Source organism: Poecilia latipinna, unplaced genomic scaffold (assembly GCF_001443285.1).
Source record: "Poecilia latipinna isolate Pla-1442-1.1 unplaced genomic scaffold, P_latipinna-1.0 Scaffold1187, whole genome shotgun sequence".
Taxonomy (NCBI): Eukaryota; Metazoa; Chordata; class Actinopteri; order Cyprinodontiformes; family Poeciliidae; genus Poecilia; species Poecilia latipinna.
In genome coordinates this window covers 130,762-152,851 of record NW_015113803.1, presented here as the reverse complement: position 1 = coordinate 152,851, position 22,090 = coordinate 130,762, and the positions used below count along the sequence as shown (strand labels likewise).

Here is a 22,090-nt window from a genome sequence, read left to right as displayed (position 1 = left end):
TGTCACGAATCGATATGTGTTAAAACAATTTCGTATTAGAAGAAACTTCCCTTTTGAGTTTTTAATGCCAAACAGTCAAGAAGTTCACTCTTCTCACTCACTTTTTTTTCCTAAAATAAAACAGTTCAAAATGTTAAGTCTAGACATTTAAACTTATTTTCTGAGTAAATAAGTTTAAATGTCAACATAAATATACAAACTTTATTTTATTATTAAACATTAAGGAAAACATGAATTTTATTCATAGATTTGTGAAGATGTAATGTAGTATTATAAACAGCAGGATAACGCCTACATCTTAAAGATAATTTTGGCAAGGGGGGCTTTTTTTCAGTGAGATGAAGAAGAAATGTATTCATAACTTCAGAACAAACTGTATAAAATCCCCGCATTTCTTCTAAGCAAACCGGAAACCAGGTTGCTAGGCAACGTTGGAGTTCGCAACTCCGACTCTGGTTACAGCAACAAAAGTTTACGGGCCGGTTTATGGTTCCGTTTACCCTTTCAGAAATGTCGAAACGGGATCCGGGTCCTTCTTCTCCAAAACTAGGGGACGAGTCCAGGCAGCGGCAGGTGGGCTAAGCTTTGAGCTCGTTTACACGGACTGTTATTACTCCACAGGTAACTGCGGTAATGAAGTTTGCTTTTCAACTAAGTATTTTAGTTAAATCAGACATGGTATTAAAAGAAAGTGACTCAACAATTTATTTGTTTGTTTTACATTTTGAAAAGGAACAAAACTTTCTTGTGGGGAAAAAAAAAAGCTTTTCCAAGGGTGTGGATACTGACACGGTTGACCCTTAAATCATTTTCTTTTTCATTCTGTCATCAATTTGCTGCTGAGTTTGAACAGTCTTGATGACTTTCGAGGTTTCAGTCTATCGTCCATCTTTAGGATCTTGTAATTTAATAGTGTGTAAGTTATTATTAAACCAAGTTAAAATAGAAATACTCTATAATTAATACTCTACAATTAATTAACCCATAATTAATAGAAGCTACATTTTTTGTTCAAATAAATAACTGCTTATTATTATTCAATACTTTCAAACTATAATATTATGGTGCAGTTAAATCCTGTTTTTATATCTGCATAATATTTCTTTAAGCATCCCCAGCACTATGTAAAACTTTTAAATGACAATGTTCATGTAGGTATTATATGTTGTTGTAGGTTTATTGGGTAAAATGTGCAAAATCACTAAGGTTCACAAAGAGATTTCAAAAAACGAAAGAAAATGCTACACTAGGATGAGACAAAATTTACATTGTGATGGCAGAATTACTCTTGACAAATTCCACCATCAGGAAACCATATTTATTTTAAAATAAATAAATAATCAGGCTGAAAATATTAGTTCTCTTATACAAGTACAGCATTACATTTCTTTTTTTTCTTTTTTTTTTTTTTAAAGTTCTTTGCCAAGCTGTTGGTGCATAGAAAGCCACCTGCAGTACCCGGAGACAATTTCTCCTTTGTCATCCTCAGCCTCCAAACGATAGCCTGGATTTCAAACTGAGTACGATCTACAACCACCATACGGCCTTATTCTGGAGCAAGAATCAAATGTTGTGCCAGAGAGAAACCATGGGTCCTAGCAAACGGTGGGTGAGAGGGATGAGGTGTCAGGAGAGTTTAAGGCAGTTCAACACGTGTAATTATTATTATTTTTTTTTATCTGAAGGAAAAGGGAAAAGTTAGAGAAGCAGCTCAAGCTAAAAGAAGAGCAAGAGAAAAGCATCAGGGTTTGGGTCGACCCGAGGAGGAACACCTACCACTACCTGACATGACTGGTAAAATCTGGGTAAAATGTTGGAATGAAACCAGCACATACAGCAGCTAATACTTGATTATAGAAAATTCGGATTAAACATCAACTCATCCTGAAAGTAAGTAAATAAGTTATTTTATTTGAACATGTGAATATTTTCCCCCACAGGAAAATATTCTCAGGCGCTCTGCTTTCTCAACTTCAGCTTTGGAGGAGGCTTCAAGAACTACCAACTACTGCTGCTGCTGCTGCTAACCATGAGGTCCTGACAATAAAACGGTCTCGTCAGTGATTTTTTATTTTTTATTTTTGGTGGTGCGTGAACAAACCAAAAACAGAACAATGTAGTCTAATGTAGACTCATTTTCATCCTCGATACTCTAAATTTTTTCTTTTGGCTTTTCTGACACCGCAAACTTTTGGATGCTAAACATTTATGAAGTTGGACTTTTTTTTTTCCCTCAAAAAATAAAAATAAAAAAAATAAAAAAATTAGAAAAAGAGAATTGAAGATGCTTTAAATTTGGCAGTGCAGTAAAGAACAAATTACGTTTTTTGGGTTTTTTTTGGACAAACTTTGATCAGTCTATATCTATTAAACTGAAAAATCAGCACTAGTTTATCCTAAGAAAATACAGATACTATAAATACTCATGACCTAAAAGAAACTTGTAAATTAATACCCGAATGTTGCAAGATGTCTAAAAAAAAATGGGGATCACAATGCAAAACCAAATCTAGTTCAAGGACATCGAGTCTCATTTCAAAGTTAAATAAATGAGTCAAAAAATGTGAAATTACCATTTGTGTTCAATTACAGTGGCTAGAAAATCTCATCAAAAATGATCATCTAAATGTAAATCAGTGCAGATTTTTATCTTCTATTCTCTTTTATCCTCAATTTAAATTTTCTGTGCTTTCAGTCTTTTCAAGACAGCATGTAAAAAGTAGTTTTGGATATTTCTGTGTCTCCTTTTTATAAAAGAGTGACACATTGACTTACAAAATTTATTTAGACTTATCACACTATCTTACATTTTTTTTTGCTTCATGCAAAACATACATATTGCTGAACAGAAAGTGGAATAGTGCAAATAGTAAATGGTGACTTTAAATCTCCGTCTAGTTAACCATGAAAATAAACCGTAAAGTCAAAGATGTAAGCCGGGTATTGATATGAAAAACTAAACAACTTCCAATTTTAAACCATGTGTGAAATGTCAGTGCCAGTTTTAAAACGTTTAGCTGTGTTGGGTTTAAGCCCTGGCTTTTCTTTGGAGGCGGCGTCGGATGAAAGCCGTTTTGTCCCATTCGTTGGGAGGAAGCATGTGAGGCCCGTTATGGACGCAGAGAATGGTCATCTCCTCGGCGTACTGCAGGTTCTGCAGCAGCTACAGACAAAAGAAGAAATAAAAAATACCAAGAGTTCAGAACCTGAGAAAGAAAAAAAAACTTCCTCTGATGGGTGTCAAAACAGGAAACAACAGGTTTTTATCCAAGAACTGTTGAGATGCACAGATTGTTATTAACAGGCAGGAAATATCAAGTTAAAACACAAAATGGTCATGAGCTAAACAATAATAATAATAAAAAAGACATAAACTAACCTGAGTGGTTGAGTATTTCACCAAAGCTGCTCTGTAGAACAGGAAGTGACACACAAACTGCAGTCAATCAAGTAGACACACTTACTTTTGGCGTGATGAAGAAGTACTGAGACGTCGTCTCTTTGCAGGCGGTCCGGACCACAATGTCAAACACTCTCCTTTCATTTACAGGATCCATTCCCTAGGAAACAAACACACAGATACTCATCTAAGAAACTTTCTCCAGCTGCCTTTCTTTCTACTGCACCTTTTAGCTCGATTTCACGCCAGGCTGTCGTTTATACTGTACATTCAAGTACAATTAAGAACAAAGTGTACCTGGTTGATCTCATCCACCACTCTGAAGGGGCAGCGGTTCAGCTCCTGCAAGGCCATCAGATAAAGCATGGTGGAGACGCTGCGCTCTCCTCCGCTCTGATGGTGCGGCGTGAGCTCGTGGAGCTGCGTGCTGCTGTGGAACTTCACACGAATGCGAATCCCGTACTTGTCGTATTCCTCCTGAAGGAAAGCACGACAGCAAATATGGAAAAAAAAATTCAAATCGAAACAGACTTGAGAGTGAGCAAATTGTCAAGCAATCGACAAGGTTCGTACAGGATGTTTTAAAAGCGCAAAATGGCAAGGAAAATATCTGGGAATATTTACCTTTTTGAACCTTTTGGTTCAATCTACATACATAATAATTGCTTCTAATACTTAATAGTTGCATAGTTGTTAGAATAAAGCTCTTGGTCATGGATTATTATTCATCTCTGTAGTTTGTGTTGCCCCCGATTGTTTTTACCTCGTTCTCTGAGTGCAAATCCACCTCTCCTGCACACTGCATGGAGCGGAAGAATTCACTGAACTTGTCATTTATCTGTTCCACCAGCTGCTTCAGAGGGTTCAGCCAGCGTTCCTTCGCCTGCAACACACAATGTTAGAAAAACTACAGACTACACGAATTCAACAGAACTGCTGCTCATTAAATGATGCACCTCAGATATGTTCTGTCTGTAGGCGTTCAAGGAGTCGGTCTTTTTTTGAAGCTCTTTCTCCAGATGTTTGATCTCCTGCTCTCTCCTGTTGTACTCCTCAACAACCTTCACCACAGGGTCAAACAGGACAAATGTTTGGACTACAACAAGAAAACTGAAAATAAACTAAATCTTTCTGGTCTACTTTCCAGTAAAAATATCTCAATTCACATGAAAAAGGAAAACTAAATTAAAAGCAACTTCAGCAAGCTACAGGAGCTTGTTTTAAGTACAAAATTCCTTAATATTGATTTTAAGAAGTACTTGTTACACCGGTGGATTATTTCTTTAAAAAGACATTTTCCCCATGTCATGTGAAATAATTTGCTGGTGTACCTAGGATTTTTTTAAATTAATATTAAGGAATAATTTACTTAAAACAAACTAATACAGCTTGCCGGAAAGCCATGTGTAAATTAGTTTTGTCTTATTTCAAGTTTAATGAAGCAACCTAAGCTTATTATGTGATTATTTCACTGTAAAAACACAAAACCTTAACTAGTAGTTTGGTCTAGTGAAAATGTCTTAGTAGTGACAAAATCCCTGTTTTTACTTGTGGTTTTCTTACAAATAGCCAAGTTAAAACAGGTTTTTGACTCTCTTACGCTTTCACTGAGGCCAGTGAAGCACTCGGCTCTGGAGCGTTCCTCGTTCAGCATGGCATCGACCTCATCCAGCGTGTCGGGCAGTTTGCTGAAAGCCTGCGTTAACAGAACAGCTAATAAATATACATCAGTCACAGAAGGCTTTCATGCTTTATGACCATAAAGATGGAGGATGAAGACTAACATGGCGCAGCTCTTCTGATAACGCCTCGTCTGGCTGCATCCGACAGTTGGACTTCGCCCTCTTCAGCAGGCCTTTGCACTGTTCAGTCAGCTGGACCTTCCTCTGCTCCAGACGGCTGCATCTTTGCTGCAATGACAAGGTAAATGAAGGCCGTGCTGCCAGGTCCTCGGTGGGAACGTGGCAGCAATCCAGCGCTGCGTTGCAATGCTTACTTCCATGGTTTTAAATTCAGAGGCACTTTCCCTGCAGTCGTTTTCCAGCTTGTTCTTCTCTGCCGTTAACCCCGCCATCTCCAAAGCCAGATGCACCTTCTCCATCGTCAGCTTGGCTCTCAGCTGCAGAAGATGAGAAGATGGTGGAAGTGTTAATGTGCAGTGCAGAAATGTAGTGTTGCTCTGCAGCATGTGAACACATTGCATTACAGAAATGAACTTCAAACCCCCCCCCCACAGATAGGAAACACAGGATGATCTTGTTTTGGTTCAAGGTTGAATATTTCATACCTTCATTTGGGCCACGATTGCTGTAGCTATGGTCACCTTCAGGAAATTAACAGCCTTAATTTTTTCTTTAGTTTCCTCCTCAACTTTTTTCAGATCGATAACATTCTGCTCCATCTGTTTCAGACTAAAAGACAATAAAAGGATTAGATTGTTCTTAAAGTTTAAATCTGCCCCATCTCTGCCACGTTACAGAGATGTGCTTTCATTAAAGTTTGAAAATATATCTACATTTCAAAAAACAAAAAAAACACCCCTCTGTCCTTTCCCCACAGGCTTACCTGTCCTGTTTTGTGCTGATTTTCTGTTCCAGTTGTCTCCTCTTCCCCTTCAGCTCAGAGAGACGTTTCTTCTCCGATAACAGTTCGTTTTCTTCTCGATCCAGAGCGGCAGCCTCCTTCTGCAGGGCCTTCATTCGCTCATCAATCTCTCGCAGTCTCGACTCACAGGCCTAATTGGGACAGAGATGAACAAGACTGACTGAAGTCCTAAGAAACAAACCCAACCTTCTGTATTAGCACCAAGACTCCCAAACCACGATGGGCTGAAGGAAAGGGTTCAGGTTGTCTTTGATACGAAGTGCTTACCTTCATCTGCTGCTCCACTTGCCGTTTCTCCTCAGCATCCACGGTTATTGAGAGGTACTGAGAGGGGTGCACTGCCGAGTTGCTGGTACTTATCTTGTTGGAATAGAAGGACCTTTTTACAGTGTACCTTTCATCTGTTGTGTATAACACCTTGAGGTAGGGCTCCTCAATCACCTGAGAGAACATTGGAAACAATAAGGTAGAGACCTTTCTAAAAATGTTAAAAAATTTGATAGAAAGGTAACGCTTCCTTAAACAAAATTTTTTTTTTTTTAAGAAATGCACCATGTTGGTCACATAACATTAAAATGACATTTTTTGGAATAGCCCCGTCACAGTAACTAATTTATCTGGACGATAAATCGTCCGAGTAATTATAGCGATAAACGATATTATTGTTTTGAGACCATTTTCAAGCATTACATTCATAATTCCAAAAATAATGCGAGTTTGCTCCGTCTCAAAGATCAATAAACTTTAATTTGTAAGGACCACTTGACATTGGAACTAGAAGGAATCTTAAATAAAACAATAAATAAAATGGATTAAGATTTCTCCACAAACAAAACTGCCCTTCAAAAAAATATAAAATGAGCCCAATCATTTCTGAATAGAAATTGTTGAACTCACTTTAGTTTATAAGTGATTATTTGATTAATTCCTTATTGCGACGGGCTTATATGGGAATTAAAATATTTTCCCCAGATTTATTTGAAGGTGCTATAAAGGACTGGACGGAAATAAGAACAGCATCGTACCGTTTTGATGAGAGCTTTGGTCTGTTCGTTTCCCACTGGCACATCGTGCACCTTGTACTGGAAGCAGAGGTAACTCATCACCTCATCGGGAGCATCAAACATCTCACGGAGGTAAGTGAAGAAGCCAAAGCGTCTGCAAGCGTAAACGTTTCATAAACCACTATAACAACTCCAGATGTGCTAATCTGTGAAATCTGGTCACACAAGCAAGTTCAATAGTTAGAAGACAACTGGGTGCACAGTTGTGAATGTAATGCCCACCCATTATGCACTTTGTTGATGAAACTCATTTAAATTCTTTGCATAATCAGACCAACCAGAAAAAGAAGGAATCAAATGCATCATTAAAGCCCCTAATTCATAAAATATTCATAGAGATAAGGAGTGTGCATAAGACCAGCCCTTTGTCTTGAATCTGTAGAGGTCACCAAGTCCCTTAAAACTTCCTGACTTTAGAGATACAAAAGTGTGGCGATCTATTTTTTTTATATATTTCACAAAGTCATGATACATCTCATACAAACCTTGGACCACTTTTGTTAAACTTGTGTGAAAAAATGAGCAAAGTTATGTTCAGCAGGCTCCCTATTTAGGGACATTTAACAGAATCCATTTGGGACACGGCCTACAGACAGTCAGTATACATTTAACTATGCATCCATTACACAATTTGACCTTCAGGAAAATAAAATCTCTCACCTCAGGGACTCGATGTTTCGGGACGGCGCCCGCTTGGAACACGACTCCGGCGGAGCGGAAATGGAGTTAACTTTCAAGTTCATCTTGTCACGGACCTGTGGACAAGGAGAGGTCGCGAAGCAAATTTTGCTTTTAGACTCAGTCAGAGGAAAAGTCGCCGCCGCAGGTTAGACGGTGAGCACAACCCGCACCTCGGTCATAAACTTCTCCATGTCATCCTTCCTCTGGAAGACGAACGCCCGCAGGTCGTGGAAGGAGATGTGGTTCTCCACGTACTTAGCAAATTCTGGAGTCTTTACATTCACCTGTGGGACAGAAGGAAGAGTTAAGATTGAAACACAAAAGCAAAACTCATAAGTAATAAAGTAGACATTTTTGATCAAATTCAGCTTCTCAGTTTAGTATGATAGCACTTTTCTCTATGCTTTTTTGCTAAATGTAAACCATCTCTTCTACACTATGCGAGTGGGACTCACCACTAGCATCATGGGTTCATGGACATTTCCCTCAAAGAGCCCCCGGTTCTTCCTCAGCCACTGGAGGGCAGCGTGCGTGTCCCTGTGGCGTCCTCGCAGCTTCTCTTCTTTGGCGTTCATCATGTTGTTCATGTCCTTGAGCTTCTTTACCAACACTGCAAATAAGCAAAAAAGAAAAAAAAACATGTTTGCAAGGATTGCAAATTGTGCAGCTTTAAAAAAAAAAAAAACTTCCTGCAAATTTTTTTTTTCTAGATCAAACTTGAAATCTGACTTTTCGACTCAGCGCTGATGTTGTCGCCCTCCCTGCGCAGGTCCGCTCTCTCTCCTTCGATCTTGGCTCTCTCCACCTGGATCCGCCTCAGCTCCATGTTGACGGCGTTGATCTGTGGCGTCACGTCTGGCTGGTCGCTGATTTTGGCCAGCTCTGACTTCAGGTCCTCGATGGTCCGTCTGGTGTTATTGATCCGCTTCTGGTGGTCGTCCTCTTCGGTCTGCTTCAGTCGCAGGTTCTGTTTAATGTCGTCGATCTGTGGAGGAGAGTGAGCCGTGCTTAACGTTACTTTGTGCTTGTGTTTCCCTGTTTTGGTGTACTCTCTTTCTTGAAAAGATCAAACGAGTGGCGTTTCTCGCCGGAGGATCGGTCTTGCCTCTTTGTGTTTCCGATCCAGCTGATCTTGCTTCTGTTTGCACTTCACAGAGGCTTCTTTGATTGCTGCAGTCTGAAAAACAAACCTCATTTTAATAATAATAATAATCAAAAATTATAGAAAGTTAAGTACTGATCCCCTGGTAGGAAAGCAAATGGATGGCAGAAGAGAGGATGGATTTTTGACAGAATGGGATAGGATATGAAGCATAACATTTCAATTATTTTTCCATCTATCTGTCCAACTTTATGTTTAAATACTGTAATTAAGTTACTTTAATTTTCTGATATAATATAAATCACTTGTAGAAAGAAGTTACAGGAAGTAAATGTAACAGAAAAGGCATCATTATAATGATAACTTTGTCACCTTGGCCTTCATTTGCGCCTCGTTGGGCTTCAGATGGTCGTCAATCTGCTGGATCTTCTTCAACATGGGCGCCTGCGCCTGCCTCAGGGCGGACAGATGCTTTTTGGCCTCTTCCCGCTCCATCTTCACGCCCTCCAGCTCCTTACGGGCGGTCTCATACTCCTAGTCCCACAGCCAAAAGAGCACAGTTACTTCCCGACTGGGCTGAATTTCTCCTTCAACTCTTGTGTTTGTGTGCAGCGTCTCAACAACTCACCACCCACGGCTTCTTCTTTTCTAGCAACTCGATGACATCCAGGTGCCTTTTCTTTTCGTAATAACGGTTGACGTCGATCTTGTTCCTCTCGTTCCTCTGCTTGGCCTTTTCCAGGAAGCTCGCCTTCTCCTTCACAACATTCTACAGGAAAACAACCCAAGCCATCAGAAACCCCAATCCAATGTTGTGACTTTCACAAGAACTACCACTAAACTTACATCCAGTAACACTACAGTGTAACTGATTGTGACATCTGGTATACAGAAATTAGAGGATTATCTAATCGTCTCATTCTTACCTCCAGTTCTCGTTCTTTGTTGCGGAAGTTTTTCAGCTCGCAGTGGTACTCGTACATTTCTGGTGGCCCAACTGACTTCTCGGTTGCCTCGAGAAGTTCAATTTTGGACATCTTTGCGAACTCTCCAACTTTTTCCTGCAAAGGATCAAGTAACGGTCCGATATCAATTTGGGGTGCGGGGGGAAGCATTCAAAACTTTATTTACCACATTTGAAGGCTTTGGCTACGTTCGGTTTTATTTGGGGGTATCATTGTTGAATAAAAATACTTTTCTGATTTTGTAAAAGGTTTTGAAAACAATGTACCACTTCACACTTACGGTCATATCAAACTGCCAATAAAATACATTAAGAACTCAAACTACAATGTAACAATACATAAAAGAGTCCAAGAGGATGGAAGACTTTTTTTTTTAAGCTATTTAATCAAACTCTACATCAACCTACCTGAGGTAGAAACTGGCAGAGGTTGCCGACTTGAATCTGGAGAGCCTTCACCTCCTCCTCCACTTTCTTCTGGTTGCTGAATCCACCATTTAGCATCCAGATCGACTGATTGTTCTCCACGTGGATCTCTCGGCTAATTACCAAATTGCCTCCATTTTTAAACCTTTATAAGCAAAACGATATGAATTTGCACAATAAAAAGTTACATTCTGGCCACATGAAAGATTAATAATTTAGTAACAAGACTATTCACTGGAACTTTCTTAAAATTAAAAGGTGTGTTAGTAAAATGAAAGCGCTGACAATCACTTACAGCTCTATCTCAACAAAACCTTTTTGGCAGCCACGTTTCACATAAAGCCCAACCTAAACACACAAACAAATCTGTTAATAATCATGAACTACAACAAAAAATAAGTGCAAAATAGAAAGGAGAATCTGTAGTTTTCATCCATAAATGCTAATGTGTTTTTAAAAATATTGATATTGCAGATCTGTCTTTAGACAAAGGAGGGTAAAGTGGAAATAATACAAACTCTGTCATTAGTTTAGTGGATTCCACAGAGCTAGGCTCCATACTGACCTTTACATTTATACATATACATTTTTGTAAAACACAGATCAAACAATATTAGCTTCCAACAGCTAATTGCCAAAAATATTTAATATCTGCATCATTTACATCAGCTGTCCAACACAAAAATAAAGATTAAAATGGATTTATCAAGTATGAAGCCGTGGTTGGGATTCTATTTTTCACCTTGTCTCCTCTGCCCAGAGTTACAGTGCGGCCAGCCAGAACCAGGCATATGGCGCACACAATGCTGGACTTTCCGGTTCCGTTGGCTCCAACAATCATGTTCAGATTCGGTCCAGGATGCACCACAGAGTAGTCGTACGTCCTGTCGGCGCACAAAAGGACACGTCTAAGTTTGTCCTGCTGTATTTCAGAGCACAAGTGAAAAATCAAACTGATAAAAATCAAACCTTGATAAAGACTGATAATGTGTTGGGCTCTTTCTCTCCGTCTGGTTCTGTTCCCTTAGTTTTAGATTAAGAAAATATTCAAGCCACTACTCTAATTCAGGTGGCATACAATGGAAAGCAAGTGGCCCCAATTATAGGACTGTGCAAACTTTTTAACAAGGTTTTAACCAGATTAAAGCATCCAACATGCAAAATGTGAATAATGATGGTAACATCTTGTGATTGTATTTGTACTAAAGTGAATGGAAGCAGCTTGAACGAACCTTATCTCATGTTACAGCTTCAAGTAATTTATTTCATTGGGGTTTTATGTGATAAAATACATGCCTTAATAAATCTTAATAAATCCCAACGGCCTAGTTTGTGGTTTTATGACCACTTTTTCTTGCAAAACAACTCATTTTTAGTCAGACTGGATTTAGAGGACTGGTGAACAGCAATTTTCAAGTTCTTTTACATGTTTTTGATTAGATTTTAGGTCTGGGCTTTGACTGAGCCATTTCTAAACCACCCCCTTCTTTCTCTGGTGATACGTCAAGCTTCACTGTCTTGCTACAAAGTGAATATATAAAAGTCAGTCTTGTGTCTTCTGCGGCGCTATAGAACGTCCTCCCTGCAGCGCGCCGTTTCACCGCAGGGTTAGGTGTGTTTAGAGTGAAGAGCAGACTGCTCTGTATTAGTTTATTTGCATGTGGTCCAAAAATTTACATTTTGGTCCCATCTGCTCAGAGCACCTGCTTCCACGTGTTTGTTGTGTTCACTGTATGGATTTTTACTTGTACAAAAGAGGCTTCTCTTAACCTACCTAGTGGAATCCTTCTGTTTTACTGGACGAGTAGATTGGTGCCGGGTACGACTAATAGATCTCCTGCAAAAACAGATTCTCCCACCTGAGCTGTGGATTTCTGCAGGTCCTGATTTACTGTAAGTGTCTTGGTTGCTTCTCCGATTGTTGCTCTCCTTTCCTTGGTCTGCCAGTGAAGGTGGACAGCCATATCTTGATAGTTTAACAGAGTTGCTATACTAACTTAATTTAGATAAGATCAACCAAACAATGCTAAATGTGATGCTCAAATCTGTTTTATAACCCGTCCGCAACTTTGTTTGGTGTGCTTCATGATGCCGTTTGCTTACTTATGTTCACTAATAAACGTCATGCCTCTCCAAAACGGCTGGATTTAAACTGAGATTAAATTACACATAAGAGAACTGTATTTACAAATGATTAGATATTTGATTTTATGTCGCTTTTTTATATTATTCAGGAGTTGAAAGGGCGTTGAATATAACTCTATTATATAGTTTTTAGATCTTAATTAGTAAAATAATCTGAAATCCAAGTATCAATCTTCGTTACTTACTTATTGTAAGTAACGATAAGTCCGTTACTTATTTATATTATTTATATGCCGTCTCCCTATTAACAGTCCATCACATAAAACGCATACAAAATACAGTTAACTTTCCCAAAATGACGTGACTGATTTAATAAAAGACTTTAACATGCATGAATGTTTTGTAGAAAAGCTAGTGCCCTGTCTATGAGCCAGAATTAGCTAGTTTAACAACTGCTGTGGAACCTGTTGGCTGGTTTGTTGTAGCTCATTTCAGACTTGTTCATATCTAAATAGTTTAATAAACTTTAAACATTAGTCGTTGCTAACGTTTTAGTGGGTAGCCTGGCAGCCCTGTGTGTCAATGTAAGCAAACGTCTCTGGTTTGTTTGTTTGTTTTTGTTTTGTTTTCTTCCAGCGACAGTTTAAGTTTACAACCGTTGGTCTCAGCAGCTGGCTGACAGCGTAGGAAACACTACTTACAGGAAGTTTTTCATCGTGATGCGAAGTATGGAGCCCTCCACAAAGGGACCAGCTTCTCCTGCTCCTTCGGGCCTCCTGGGTAAGCTCGTAGAAGCCGTCTGTGAGCCGCAGGTGATATGGCTAAGCCGCTGTCTTTTACTGGGCTCCGCCATAACGAGAAAAAGAAAAGGAATTTGGAAGAAAACAAGATGAGATTCGGAGAGCAGCCGCACTCCCGCTTCTTGCTAAGTTTTTCAAGAAACGCGATTGGACCATTAAGGTCACGTGTGTATACAAATTATGACGTCACAGGAAAAGCTCTACATCTGGGAGTTGTAGTTTGTACAGCGCGAATCCATAGTGTTTTTATTTATTTTTGTTTTAAGTGGCGGTATTACGGTAATATGTACTTTCCAGGGACATAGTTACATTTCATAGCACAGTGAAGTACCTATGTTACCTTGACTTCTTTAAAAAAAATGCTGCATATCAAACAGCTTAAAAACAATTGACTTTGCAATTTGGCTCCTTGAACTTACCCTCAATTTCTTTCGCACATCATCACAAAAAAAATTTATTGGGATTTTAAATGAGCATCCAAAACAAAGAATAATCCAATTGTGAGGTGGAAGTGGCAATGTTTTTCCAAATTAAAGCCTGGAAACTGTGGTGTGTATTTTAATTCACCTTATGTCTGATTAGATCCAACTTATTTCTGAAGCCACTTGTTTAATCAACAGAAAGCTAGTGCAGATGTAATTTAGCATAAACCACTTGTGGTTGGGTCATAAAACAATATTCCCCTCAGAGGATAACCACATTGGATAATGGGTAGATGGATTTCTGCTGTCATTTGCACGTTCCAAGTCGAGTCCCAGCCTCCCTCATTTCTTGTAGTCTGGTTTTTACAAATACAGGTTGTTGGAAATATTATGTGTTATCATTCTTACATGTGTATAGATTATTGATCTTACCATAGCAGTTTTATATTACTGTAGATTTTAGAAGTGTTGGCCTTTCACTGCCGGTGTTAAAACTTCTGAATGCTGTTTTGAAGACTTTCTCACACTTATTTTTGTTTCAAGTGGCGGGCACTTTCAAGGGAAAAGACGAAATGACCTTGTGTGTGTAGAACTTGTTGATAACTTGTCTCTTCGATCTATCCCTTCCTTCTCTGAAAATAAAAGACGCGCTCTAACTGGAAGTTATCAGAACACGCGGTGGGCAGCTTGCTGAAGCGGTCTGCTGAGTCTTCTCCTTTCATGAAAACTTGGTAAAAACTCACATCAGTTCTCTGTGGTTCTTTTTATGTAGGTTGTTGAAAAATACCTGTCATCGGTGTTCCTGTTTGTAGTTATCCTACTCAGTTGTGCATTTCTTTGAATCAGACTATTTGCTATTTTTAAAAAAGGTAGCCTTTTCTTATTGTAACTTTGCCCTTGCTTTACAATATGTTAATTGTATACTTTTATTTTTGTGCACAACTACATGGTTCTATTTGTTTGTCACTTTGCTCACACCTGAATTTCCTCAATGAAGGATATTTATGGGGCAAAGTTACTGCCCATTAAAAAGTGTATGCAGAAAACATTTTATTTCTATTTTAATGAAGAAAGGATAGTAGGATACGATGAAAGAAGGGAGGGATGTAGAACACCAGAAAGTAAAGAAAAGGAGGGAGGACTTTAGGAATGAACAAAGGGAAAAAAAGAAAATGGAAGATGTAAAGGTAGTGACGCAGGAGCCTCACGGCTCCTTGCATGAGGTAGGAGGGTTTTTTTATGGCGTTTTCTTTATCGAGACTTAATCAGACCTGGACGATACTGAAACTAAAGTCGGTCATCTTTTCCAGGCTTTGGGAACCCTGTCCAGGTTTCCTCGCTTTTCCTCGGCTGTGGTGAGATCAGAATCGCCTCTGGACTCATTGTCCATCGTGAGGCCCGAAGCAAAGCTCGGGCCCAACCAGAACTAGTATATCTGATCAATTCATCACTTCTGACCACAGCACGAAGCGTGGAGGCCCTGTGAGGGTTGTTTCTCGCCGGCTGCTCACCGCCACGGAGGCTGCAGGGCGCTTTTCCTATCATCTCCGACCGGAGCAGAGCCCAACTCAGGTCGGATCAAATAAGATCACTGTGTAGGTTATAACAGAGAGACAGACAGACAAACACTCATCATTCACTCACACACGCGCTCTCCATTCTCACTGTGGGGATTACCCACTTCCGCAACCGGATTAAAAGGTAACGGCCGCGTGGAATTATGGGACATAAGTAACAAACTGTAGGACATTGCCCTCTTGTGGTCATTGATGAGAACAACAACCTGATTTAATTTCTTTTTAATTATTTTTGTTTACTTAAAAAAAAAAAACATACTAAGAATTTTGAGTTCTATAGAAAGTAAAAACAAACAAAAACAAAATACATGAGATGAATTTGATACAGTAAACCACAGTACATCCAACCACAATAAAACATAAAACTTTTATTTCTTTATTGGTGTAAAAATAAATGTATTTCTGACTTTATATCGGCGTTTGCAAAGGACATCGATATATAAAATATGTGAAAAGTCAAAACTTAATGGGAGAAAGAATAATTAAAAATAAAACATAACTATTTTTTCTTTTGTAATAAAAAGGCACAAAAACTATTAAGATGCAAAAGTATATAAACAGCATCTAATTACAAGTATTTGGGCTAATTATTTGGGAATAACTATTATGATAAAGAAAGAAAATTAGAAAACTGTTCTATCTACAAGGGAATTATGTCATTTTTAAAAATATACATATTTTTAAAAAAAGAAGCAGCAGCGTAATGCCAAATACATACCACCATACAAGTATGCAGTAAAATATAATAATGCCTTAGAGAATGGAATCATTTGCTTAGTTGTTTGCTGTAGAAAATATCAGTCAACAGAGCCAGAAAACAGGCCTGACAAGATGTCAACACACATTACATCTGCCGAATCATTTTCCTCTTATCAGTATTTTCAATTCAATTTGAGAAAACACATCATCAATTCAACTTTAACACAGAGCATACCAAAACCTTTGGGATTTGCAACAGAACAGCAACGTTAGAAAGGATTTTACCATCTTTAACTTGGTGTAGGGACTTAAGGGAGAGGTTAATTGTTCCAGCCCAAAAGCCACATTTACCAGGTAGCCGCTGCTGTTCTTTGAGAGAGGAGTCAACTGATAATAGCCCAGCCCCACATTAGTTTTAAGCTGTATTTGCGTCTGAGGTAATTAACTTATCTGGGATTGTGAGCCCTGTGGGGGGTTGTGAGGTAATCTTGAATGGTGTAATAAGATTTTAGAGTCCACTACCACCGAATCCTGCTAGCAGCGCACCGAACCTTTGGGTCCTTCACCAACAATGACATGGTGACCTGGAATGGAGGAAAGAAACAGATCGGACTGAACGATGTCGTGGGACTCCTTTTAATGATGGATTGAACCTGAAGCACCGTGACTGGGACGGGGAAAACAGTGGAGCTCCATCATATCCTACCATGGATGGATCAGGTGTTAAAAAAGTGAGTTACTGCCGGCTGTTTTCTTAGATCCCAGTTGCGGAGGAAAGGGAGAGGTCAGCGTCTGGTCCAGTGACCATCTGCCTGACGTTTGGCTGACTTTTGGTCATTTCACATGGAGTTGCAGTAATGGTTTAGACTGATATCTGTGAAGAAACTTTTATGACACTGAGAAAATCAATATCTAAAAAAATAAGATGTGTATTGTCCTTTTAATAATCCACATAATCCCTTGATTTGATTTGTTGTACTGGAGAACTTATACTAGTAATTTAGCATTAAAAAAACATAGCTAACCTAACTTTATTTTTAACCTACCGAACATAATGAGGCTGTCGGCATGGCATTACAACTGCACACCAGGATGTTTTCTTTTTTCCAAGTCTTTTAAAATAAACAAATACATTCAAATTTCAGCTTTTCAGCTTCAACGCGTGCTTATCCAAAGAACCAAAACCCACTGGATGTGTTACTCTGTCCATTTTTTGTTTTTGCTAAATTAGATCCTCAGTTTGCTCCAATGCCATGTTTCCCTGTCATCAAAAGATGTAAATCAGACGGACTACATTATCTGTGGAACTCTGCAGGTTTGGGCTGGAACAATGACTTCTATCAGATCAGACACCTGACACTTTATCTCTCAGCTCAGCTTTCTAGCAGCGGTCCTCGGGGAGAAACAGGATAGGGAGGGTTACTGTGTGTGTGTGTGTGTGTGTGTGACCGCGATAGAAAAAGTGAAAGGCACAATCCCTGGAGACAAAAAGCCAGAGGATTACTATGCTCAGCAACGGGGCAGTTTTCAACAGAAACTTCTTCAACAACAAAACCAATTGGTTGCTCCGACTTTGAAGCTGGCTGCTCAGACAGTAAGTACCATCTGCCGTCCGCTTGGCGTGATCCTCTTCCTTCAGGTTATCTGAAGGATAACCTGATAACCAGTGACCCGAAGCACGGGCTTCGGGTCACTGTCTGATTGTGTAACAGAGGCTTTTATATGGTATGCTGCTTTGTTTGGCTCTGGAATACATGAGGAATATGTAAACTATATTCTTGCTTTGTGTGAACACCGACGGACCAAAGCGACACGCGCCCGTGACGAGGCCTGTTATATCACCTCTGTAAACAAAGCTGAACTGCTTAAGCAGCACGGCAGCCGCTGTCTTTTTTAGCCTTTATCTAATTATATCTTTTATCCAAGAAGATGCACGAAACAGAGATGATTTAACTCTACCCTTCCGGCTCGGCAGAGCAGAACCATGCTTTACACTGTGTTAGATTGTAAAAAAAGAAAATAATAATAATAATAATAATAATAATTTACCAGAAATATTATTAACCTGATTGTTTTCTGTCTGTCTCTCTCTTTCTCTCTCTCTCATTTCAATTTTCACAGAAACCAGGATATGGAAATTACAAAAGAGGTATCATAAAGCACGAGCACAGGGTGCAAAGTATTTTCAAAGGGCCAAAAAGGGGGGTGGGCACTGGTTGTCTTGTGGTGGTAAACAACAACTAAAAGCCATATCAGAATGTGTTTTTTATGCAAAAAGTGTTGCACACTATGAAGGAGAAAGATATGCATGGGCACGAATAAATACACAATTAGAAACCTGCTTTTGCCTCTCTTAAATTCCCTTATATGTTGAATATAAAAGTGCTCCTGTGTCTGTGGAGGGTGGCTTTGTTTATTATGTTACTGTAATATATGGGGGACTGTGGACCTGGCAGGTAGTGATGAACATTGACAGTCGCCACACGATAAAGGAGAAAAATTAGTTTATGTATGTAAAAAAAACTGTTACATAGTGTAAATATGAGTTGGGCCATAACTATTTTAGTTATCAATCACTCTATTGATTATTCTACTGATTAATCGCATTTTTGGCAAATTCTGCAGATTTTTCATTTAATCTGTAGATTTAAATGCACTTCTGTCATAATATCAAAAACACTTAAAAATGTAAACAAATACATGTTATTGCCTAAAATACAATAACATCATTTAGTGCATCTAGAGTTATTAAAATGCTAAAGTATACAAAGAAATGCTTTTAACATAAACATGTGAAAAGTTCAGCCCTTTCTTATCAACTTAATATCAATACAATGTAGGACTGATTATATTTTGCATTAACCAATTAATGAAGCCATTTAACTGGAGATTTTCATGACAGAATATGAACCGGGTAATGCTAAAACTGCTGCTCCTGGGTGGAAAATATTTACAGATGAAGGTTTTTTTAATCTCAAATGTACATATAGTCGTACAGTTTTGGCTCAATTACTGCTCTGAATATGTTGTTCTTTCACCAAATGTCCTTTTTCTGAGTCTGTAAAGTCCAGTTAATGGTTAAACAATTATTAAATTAGCTAACAAGTATTTCAGTAATCAATCTGATAAATCTTTTTGACCCTAAACATGACACAGCAGTGGGGGGAGGGGATATTTGGCTAATACTAAAAGAAATTGGCAGAGAAAACAAAATTTAGGTGACATTTTTATTTATTTATTTCATTTTTATTGTGTACTGGATTTGAGGCATGGACTGAGCCAAGTAACTAATCTAGCAATAAAACAAGGTGGGTGTTAGACTGGTAATAGATAAAGTTATCTTTATCATTTACTACTAAATTAGAACACTACAATCTGCAAGTTTATTCTAGTGCACAGTCAAACTAAGCATGGTTTTAGCATTTCCTAGCTGTCTAAGCGCTAACTTTGAAATCTTCTCAACTGTTCCTTAGAGATGCCCGCTGGACCTTTGCCTCTGCCTCATAATTCTGCAGCCGACGGCAGCGGATCTGAAATCATTCAGCTCAGAAAAATCAACGGCTCCTCAGCAGAGACGCCGAGCTACCAGCACCTCCACCGGGAGCTGCTGCTCAGCCACAAACGGTAAGTGAAGTAAAACCAGCCAAGTAGTGCCAGTGAGCCAACAACAGCAGTAAAAAGAAAAAAAAATAAATAAAATCTGTGCTGCCTGATTATCACATCAGTCACTTTGCCTTAGATGAAAGTGAAAGATTTGTGAATAAAAGGCTTTAAATAAATGTGTTGATGTTGGACTGGCAGCATAACTTTCCGATTATGAAGTTTTCTCTTAGCATGTGTGCCAGTGGTGTGTTTGTCAACCTGTCTTGTGTTAATTCAAATTTATTACTGTCATGATCTACGGGTTTGGGAAGGTGAGGGAAGACTCGGGCTGACCCAGGAGGAAGATGAAAGGTGGTTTTAATGATAAATCCAAATGAAATCCAACAATGGCAGCACAGGGAACACAAGGAACTGGCAGACAACGTATGACGAACACACGACGACATTACACGACGAGGATCCGACAAGAGACAAAGAGAACAGGTGGGACTAAATGCACTGGGAGGGTAATCAAAGAAACGAGACACAGCTGGGATCAATCAACAGGGAAGACGGAGACTCACAGGGGAACAGACTAATAAACACAGAAAAACCACAAAATAAATACACAGAAAACACAGATCACAACAATTTCTGGGCTCTCATGCCAGAAACTGCCCTAATCTGCCTTCAAATTTGGTCACATCGTGGGCTGGCCCTCGGTCAAACACCGGCTGCATGTTGCCGTGAGCGTGTCTGGCTGTTTCTTGTCTGAGTGAACACTCTACGGTTGTGGCTGCTCAGGGGCCTGCTGCTGGAGGAGAAGCCAGAACTGAAGCGGGTTCTGGAGCAGCGCAGACTGGAGCTGCACAGGGAGGAGGAGATGGCCCAACGACGGCCCTCCGACCTGGAGACGGAGCTCCGAAAGAGGCAACAGAAGCTGCAAGAGGTCAGGAGCTCAGAGACCGCCGAGACGTGACTCCCCAGACTGCTTATCTGTGCAGCGCCGCACAAAATGTGTTCAGTTTATTGGGATTTTAAATGAACGTCAAAAACAAATTAGAATCCAATCGTGAAGTGGAAGTGGCAATGTTTTTTTTTTCTTTCCAAATTAAAGTCTAGAAATTGTGCTGTGCGTTTCAATTCACCACTCTTATGTCTGATAGATCCAAATTATTTCTGAAGCCACTTGATTAATAAGCAGAAAGCTGGCCCTTCTGTAATTTAGCATAAACCAATTGTGGTTGGGTCATAAAACAATATCCCAAGCTTTGAACTCCTCGTGGAGAATCGTTCAATTCATCGTCCTAGAAAAATTAACAACAGCAAACGCAGCAAGATGATTGCTATAGCGAGCTGAATCGACATGAGTTGATTTGCAATACTGGAAGAAAGCCAGGATCAAAGTTTAATCATGTGTTAGTTTAATCATGTGTTAGAATAAACCTAAATAGCTGCAGATGTCATTACTTAAAAAAGCCAGTAAATAATATGGAAACTCGCATATTATTTTCCTTCCGCTTCACAATCCCATCCTACTTTGTGTTTGTCTATCCCACGTAATCTCTGTGTCAAAAAACATTGAAATTTGTGGAATTTTTCGACAAAATTTCATGTCAAAGTTATTTGCTTTTTTTCTTTTCTCTGCGTCCAACTCAACTTGTTTTTACAGTATGAGCAGGAGGAGATAAGGCAGCGGGAAAACCAGAACAAGATCCCAGAGTTTGTTCGCGTCAGAGAAAACCTGAGGCGCACGCAGACGTTCGATCAGCCCTGACCTGCTCCCATCTGCCAGTGCGGCCTCTCACCGTTGTGGCCCTAAAAACGTTTTCTGCTCACAGCCTGCTGAGCTGCAACAACAAACCAGAGACACCGGTGTAATTTAACATTTGCTAATCCGCTGCTAATTGTAATGAAAAATTTATTTCTGGAGGCTAAAACTTTGTCCATCTTTTAAAAAAAAGATTTTTTTTTTCCAACTCATTCACAGTTTTGTTCTTGGTGAGGGGTGAAGTACTCAGTTGTTTTTCTTTTCTTTTTCTTTTTTTTTTTTTACTAAAAATCATGGATTTTTAGTAAAAATAACATTATTGGCTGAATGAAGGCAACAATGTTCTGATTCTGAATGTTTTTTATGTTTTTTATGCTAACTAACTTGCCTGTCCCATCGTCAGTTTTCTGTTTCAGTCATAATATCATCATGTCAAGTTATATCAGATCCCTTAAAAGAAATATTTTCAACAGTACTGTTTTATATTAGTAACTCCCAACATTACAAAAAATATAAGTTTGTTTACTTGTTTCTGTCATGGGTTTTTGATTTTTAGTTTGTCTGTGTGTGTGAGAGAGAGAGTGATGTGGAAATAAAAGGTTTTATGGTTTGGACTTCTGTACCAGAGCTATTGAAAGCAGCATTGATTTGCAGGCAGCTCCTGTCCCTCTGGACTTTCCTGGTTCTTTCACAGGGATGTGGGACTTCGTTTAATTAGCTAATCTTTTCATTCCATCGTAGGTTGAGAGGAGAAAGGACCGGCCATCTGCTGGAGGCTTTCAGGAATGTGTAAGCTGGGAATGCCCCAGGGTCTAGTTAAAGCACTGGAGACATTCTGGATGGTCACAGACGGCTCCAGCTGAGGGTCCAAATCGATCTTGTAGAGTTATTTTTTGGAGCATTTCAGCGGCAA

At 39.2% G+C, this 22,090-nt stretch overlaps 2 protein-coding genes and 1 long non-coding RNA gene across 5 annotated transcripts; 2 read left to right on the top strand and 1 right to left on the bottom strand.

Moving 5' to 3' along the window:
• The first annotated feature begins 389 nt into the window (after positions 1–389).
• Positions 390–1,606, top strand: LOC106960472 (uncharacterized). Its single transcript, XR_001427575.1, has 2 exons — positions 390–621; positions 1,490–1,606. It is a non-coding gene; the product is annotated as an uncharacterized LOC106960472 (long non-coding RNA).
• Positions 1,607–2,766: 1,160 nt separating this feature from the next.
• On the bottom strand, positions 2,767–13,274 carry smc5 (structural maintenance of chromosomes 5). 2 transcript variants are annotated; one of them, XM_015053588.1, is made up of 24 exons: positions 13,028–13,273; positions 10,984–11,125; positions 10,537–10,589; positions 10,224–10,386; positions 9,778–9,912; positions 9,480–9,620; positions 9,224–9,385; positions 8,855–8,926; positions 8,479–8,734; positions 8,205–8,359; positions 7,920–8,033; positions 7,729–7,823; positions 7,030–7,162; positions 6,272–6,445; positions 5,966–6,135; positions 5,688–5,811; positions 5,397–5,519; positions 5,185–5,310; positions 5,001–5,096; positions 4,357–4,461; positions 4,164–4,283; positions 3,698–3,877; positions 3,465–3,560; positions 2,767–3,163 (listed from the first exon to the last, which is right to left on the bottom strand). In XM_015053588.1, the coding sequence occupies exons 1-24, from the start codon at positions 13,177–13,179 to the stop codon at positions 3,029–3,031; spliced, it is 3,222 nt and encodes a 1,073-aa protein (XP_014909074.1). In that variant the 5' UTR covers positions 13,180–13,273; the 3' UTR covers positions 2,767–3,028. The 2 variants fall into 2 exon arrangements, with proteins under 2 accessions (XP_014909074.1, XP_014909075.1); XM_015053589.1 differs by lacking the exons at positions 2,767–3,163; positions 3,465–3,560; positions 3,698–3,877; positions 4,164–4,283 and having other exon boundaries at positions 4,418–4,496; positions 13,028–13,274.
• A 3,041-nt stretch (positions 13,275–16,315) lies between these two features.
• Positions 16,316–21,791, top strand: LOC106960463 (protein FAM107B). Of its 2 annotated transcripts, none has more exons than XM_015053579.1 (5): positions 16,316–16,555; positions 17,946–17,973; positions 19,298–19,448; positions 20,211–20,355; positions 21,079–21,791. In XM_015053579.1, the coding sequence occupies exons 1-5, from the start codon at positions 16,532–16,534 to the stop codon at positions 21,181–21,183; spliced, it is 453 nt and encodes a 150-aa protein (XP_014909065.1). In that variant the 5' UTR covers positions 16,316–16,531; the 3' UTR covers positions 21,184–21,791. The 2 variants fall into 2 exon arrangements, with proteins under 2 accessions (XP_014909065.1, XP_014909066.1); XM_015053580.1 differs by lacking the exon at positions 16,316–16,555 and adding an exon at positions 16,575–17,418.
• The last annotated feature ends 299 nt before the right edge of the window (positions 21,792–22,090 follow it).

What these genes read in the sequence shown, in the direction of transcription:
- smc5 (XM_015053588.1), bottom strand. Translation starts at nt 13,179, where the DNA reads ATGGCGGAGCCCAGTAAAAGACAGCGGCTTAGCCATATCACCTGCGGC. An exon ending in GGTTTTGTTGAGATAGAGCT is followed by an intron (nt 10,387 to 10,536) that starts GTAAGTGATTGT and finishes TTGCTTATAAAG; the next exon opens with GTTTAAAAATGGAGGCAATT. An exon ending in ACAGACAGAACATATCTGAG is followed by an intron (nt 4,284 to 4,356) that starts GTGCATCATTTA and finishes TGTGTGTTGCAG; the next exon opens with GCGAAGGAACGCTGGCTGAA.
- LOC106960463 (XM_015053579.1), top strand. Translation starts at nt 16,532, where the DNA reads ATGGATGGATCAGGTGTTAAAAAA. An exon ending in ATGGATCAGGTGTTAAAAAA is followed by an intron (nt 16,556 to 17,945) that starts GTGAGTTACTGC and finishes CAATTTTCACAG; the next exon opens with AAACCAGGATATGGAAATTA. An exon ending in CTGCTGCTCAGCCACAAACG is followed by an intron (nt 19,449 to 20,210) that starts GTAAGTGAAGTA and finishes GTGGCTGCTCAG; the next exon opens with GGGCCTGCTGCTGGAGGAGA.